Source organism: Salvelinus namaycush, unplaced genomic scaffold (genome assembly GCF_016432855.1).
Source record: "Salvelinus namaycush isolate Seneca unplaced genomic scaffold, SaNama_1.0 Scaffold3886, whole genome shotgun sequence".
Lineage (NCBI taxonomy): Eukaryota > Metazoa > Chordata > Actinopteri > Salmoniformes > Salmonidae > Salvelinus > Salvelinus namaycush.
Genome location: NW_024060881.1, coordinates 15,001 through 19,696, shown reverse-complemented (window position 1 = coordinate 19,696; position 4,696 = coordinate 15,001). Strand labels below are relative to the sequence as shown.

At 55.0% G+C, this 4,696-nt stretch overlaps 1 protein-coding gene across 1 annotated transcript in view; it reads right to left on the bottom strand.

Moving 5' to 3' along the window:
* Nucleotides 1–1,138: 1,138 nt before the first annotated feature.
* Nucleotides 1,139–4,696, bottom strand: part of LOC120040876 (sporozoite surface protein 2-like) — a 4,073-nt gene continuing 515 nt past the window's right edge. The window contains exon 3 of the mRNA XM_038985866.1: nucleotides 1,139–1,568. Within this exon, the coding sequence (XP_038841794.1) occupies nucleotides 1,139–1,568 (430 nt within the window). The remainder of the gene's footprint in view (nucleotides 1,569–4,696) is intronic.

The window sequence follows — 4,696 nt, the reverse complement described above, 5'->3', positions numbered from 1 at the left end:
TTGTGTGGTGTTGTCAGGAGGGTTGGTGTTGTCAGGAGGGTTGGTGTTGTCAGGAGGGTTGGTGTTGTAGGGGGGTTGGTGTTGTCGGGAGGGTTGGTGTTGTCGGGAGGGTTGGTTGCTGTCGGAGGTTGGTGTTGTCGGGAGGGTTGGTGTTGTCAGGAGGGTTGGTGCGGTCAGGAAGGGGTGTGGTCAGGAGGGGGTGTGGTCAGCAGGAGGGGGTGTGGTCAGGAGGTTGGTGTGGTCAGGAGGGTTGGTGTTGTCAGGAGGGTTGGTGTTGTCAGGAGGGTTGGTGCGGTCAGGAAGGGGTGTGGTCAGGAGGGGGTGTGGTCAGCAGGAGGGGGTGTGGTCAGGAGGGTTGGTGTTGTCAGGAGGGTTGGTGTTGTCAGGAGGGTTGTTGTTGTCAGGAGGGTTGGTGCCGTAATGAGGGTTGGTGCGGTCAGGAGGGTTGGTGTTGTCAGGAGGGTTGGTGCTGTCAGGAGGGTTGGTGCTGTCAGGAGGGTTGGTGTTGTCAGGAGGGTTGGTGTTGTCAGGAGGGTTGGTGTTGTCAGGAGGGTTGGTGTTGTCCGGAGGGTTGGTGCTGTCGGGAGGGTTGGTGCGGTCAGGAAGGGGTGTGGTCAGGAGGGGGTGTGGTCAGCAGGAGGGGGTGTGGTCAGGAGGGTTGGTGTGGTCAGGAGGGTTGGTGTTGTCAGGAGAGTTGGTGCTGTCAGGAGGGTTGGTGCGGTCAGGAAGGGGTGTGGTCAGGAGGGGGTTTGGTCAGGAGGGGGTGTGGTCAGCAGGAGGGGGTGTGGTCAGGAGGGTTGGTGTGGTCAGGAGGGTTGGTGTTGTCAGGAGGGTTGGTGTTGTCAGGAGGGTTGGTGCGGTCAGGAAGGGGTGTGGTCAGGAGGGGGTGTGGTCAGCAGGAGGGGGTGTGGTCAGGAGGGTTGGTGTGGTCAGGAGGGTTGGTGTGGTCAGGAGGGTTGGTGCTGTCAGGAGGGTTGGTGCGGTCAGGAAGGGGTGTGGTCAGGAGGGGGTGTGGTCAGCAGGAGGGGGTGTGGTCAGGAGGGTTGGTGTGGTCAGGAGGGTTGGTGTTGTCAGGAGGGTTGGTGTTGTCAGGAGGGTTGGTGCGGTCAGGAAGGGGTGTGGTCAGGAGGGGGTGTGGTCAGCAGGAGGGGGTGTGGTCAGGAGGGTTGGTGTGGTCAGGAGGGTTGGTGTTGTCAGGAGGGTTGGTGTTGTCAGGAGGGTTGGTGCTGTCAGGAGGGTTGGTGTTGTCAGGAGGGTTGGTGTTGTCAGGACGGTTGGTGCGGTCAGGACGGTTGGTGCGGTCAGGAGGGTTGGTGTTGTCAGGAGGGTTGGTGTTGTCAGGAGGGTTGGTGTTGTCAGGAGGGTTGGTGCTGTCAGGAGGGTTGGTGCTGTCAGGAGGGTTGGTGTTGTCAGGAGGGTTGGTGTTGTCAGGAGGGTTGGTGTTGTCAGGAGGGTTGGTGCCGTAATGAGGGTTGGTGCGGTCAGGAGGGTTGGTGTTGTCAGGAGGGTTGGTGTTGTCAGGAGGGTTGGTGTTGTCAGGAGGGTTGGTGTTGTCGGGAGGGTTGGTGCTGTCGGGAGGGTTGGTGTTGTCAGGAGGGTTGGTGTTGTCAGGAGGGTTGGTGCGGTCAGGAAGGGGTGTGGTCAGGAGGGGGGGTGGTCAGCAGGAGGGGGTGTGGTCAGGAGGGTTGGTGTGGTCAGGAGGGTTGGTGTTGTCAGGAGGGTTGGTGTTGTCAGGAGGGTTGGTGCTGTCAGGAGGGTTGGTGCTGTCAGGAGGGTTGGTGCTGTCAGGAGGGTTGGTGTTGTCAGGAGGGTTGGTGTTGTCAGGAGGGTTGGTGCTGTCAGGAAGGGGTGTGGTCAGGAGGGGTTTTGTGGTCAGCAGGAGGGGGTGTGGTCAGGAGGGTTGGTGTGGTCAGGAGGGTTGGTGTTGTCAGGAGGGTTGGTGCTGTCAGGAGGGTTGGTGCGGTCAGGAAGGGGTGTGGTCAGCAGGAGGGGGTGTGGTCAGCAGGAGGGGGTGTGGTCAGGAGGGTTGGTGTGGTCAGGAGGGTTGGTGTTGTCAGGAGGGTTGGTGTTGTCAGGAGGGTTGGTGCGGTCAGGAAGGGGTGTGGTCAGGAGGGGGTGTGGTCAGCAGGAGGGGGTGTGGTCAGGAGGGTTGGTGTGGTCAGGAGGGTTGGTGCTGTCAGGAGGGTTGGTGCTGTCAGGAGGGTTGGTGTTGTCAGGAGGGTTGGTGTTGTCAGGAGGGTTGGTGCGGTCAGGAGGGTTGGTGTTGTCAGGAGGGTTGGTGCTGTCAGGAGGGTTGGTGCGGTCAGGAGGGTTGGTGCGGTCAGGAGGGTTGGTGCTGTCAGGAGGTTTGGTGTTGTCAGGAGGGTTGGTGCTGTCAGGAGGGTTGGTGCTGTCAGGAAGGGGTGTGGTCAGGAGGGGGTGTGGTCAGGATGCACTCAGCATTTGAATAATCCTGCACAAAAAGGAAATGTGAATTATAATGAATTTTTCTTTAGGGAAAACAAGTCTGACATTTAAAACTGGAAATTACAAACTTTGGAAATTACAAACTTTGGATACACTACAAGCACAATCACAAATGAGAATTACAGGCTCATTCAAAATGTCATGAACTTGTCAACAGCTCCTCTGTAAAGGTTTATAATAAGTCCTTTAAATTCTCAGCAACAAAAGAGTGATCAAATTAAGATCCTACGTCTGTAGGAAGCTTCTGTCCTGTGACCATGTTCTGGTGACTGGATGAGTGAGAGCATGGTCTGGCATGGCAGTGCTTTGGCGGGTAGAGCGGCTCAGAGCTAGTAAATGGCATATGATACACTACAGTTGAGCGACAATGGAAAAGTAATTCTGCTTTGAAAGTTGATAAACTTGTAACCTCACTTTTGAGAAAAATGACCCTTGAATATTTTGGTACGTAACTGGAGAGGTCTTCTTTGTCTACACCCATTCAGCATCGTTCACACCTTCCTAATTTTTAGCCCCACCCATCTCTTTAAGGATTCACATGTGAGGCTATGTACTAAACAACCAGAAATTGAAAGACTAAAGACTAGTTTATACTATGGGTGTGTTCGTACATTTTATCTGGAATGCAAGAGTGTGCTCACAGTGCACTTTGGGTGTTCGTAAAACTCAGAGGTTGTCAGATTGCCCGTTTGTAAATTCTGAACATTTCGCTCTCGGAGCGCACACTGGACGATCTGACCGATGAGTAGGGTTGATCATATGAGCTAACAACAGGCAGTCAAAGCAACCTTGCTAACAACGTTGGCTAGCTTGCTAGCTACATCCAGACACAAATGAGAGAACAGCTCACTCTGACCATTTTACTCGCCCCAGCAGAGCTGGTTAGGCTGTTTTATGTTATCCAGAGCTTTGGTGACTACAGCTGCACCAACATATCTTTACACAGAGTAAAGGGTTAAACATACTCTGATAGGAGGTAGCTTTACACAGAGTAAAGGGTTAAACATACTCTGATAGGAGGTAGCTTTACACAGAGTAAAGGGTTAAACATACTCTGATAGGAGGTAGCTTTACACAGAGTAAAGGGTTAAACATACTCTGATAGGAGGTAGCTTTACACAGAGTAAAGGGTTAAACATACTCTGATAGGAGGTAGCTTTACACAGAGTAAAGGGTTAAACATACTCTGATAGGAGGTAGCTTTACACAGAGTAAAGGGTTAAACATACTCTGATAGGAGGTAGCTTTACACAGAGTAAAGGGTTAAACATACTCTGATAGGAGGTAGCTTTACACAGAGTAAAGGGTTAAGGAGAGGAGAGGAGAGTGGAGGGGAGGGGACGGGAGGGAGGGAGGGGAGGAGAGGGGAGGAGAGGAGAGAGGAGGGGAGGGGAGGAGAGGAGGGGTGATCGGAGGAGAGGAGAGGAGAGGAGAGGAGAGGAGAGGAGAGGAGAGGAGAGGAGAGGAGAGGAGGGGTGATGGGAGGAGAGGCGAGGAGAGGAGAGTGGAGGGGAGGGTACAGCAGGAGAGGAGAGGAGAGGAGGGGTGATGGGAGGAGAGGGGAGGAGAGGCGAGGAGAGGAGAGTGGAGGGGAGGGTACAGCAGGGGAGGAGAGGAGAGGAGGGGTGATGGGAGGAGAGGGGAGGAGAGGCGAGGAGAGGAGAGTGGAGGGGAGGAGAGGAGAGTGGAGGGGAGGGGACGTCAGGGGAGGAGAGGAGAGGAGGGGTGATGGGAGGAGAGGGGAGGAGAGGCGAGGAGAGGAGAGTGGAGGGGAGGAGAGGAGAGAGGAGGGGAGGGGACGTCAGGGGAGGAGAGGAGAGAGGAGGGGAGGGGACGTCAGGGGAGGAGAGGAGAGGAGGGGTGATGGGAGGAGAGGGGAGGAGAGGCGAGGAGAGGAGAGTGGAGGGGAGGAGAGGAGAGGAGAGAGGGGAGGGGACGTCAGGGGAGGAGAGTAGAGGGGAAAGCCTTGTCAGATAGTTTCTTTAAAGAACTCCTTTGATTATCATAGGTCCGCCCAGTGCTTATCCAGTTACTGGCCTCTCCTCTACCATTGGCCGATGGCCCCTCATTATGCGAGGTAGTGAATCCCCTGGGGCGTGGGGCCGAGCGGAGCTGAAAGAACTCCTTTGGCAGGCAGAATAGGGCTTTTATTGAGAATATTTCTAAGCTCACCATCGGGGACAAAAAAAATAAAACTTGTGTCGAATCACTCTGCTCCCCCTTTCTTTCT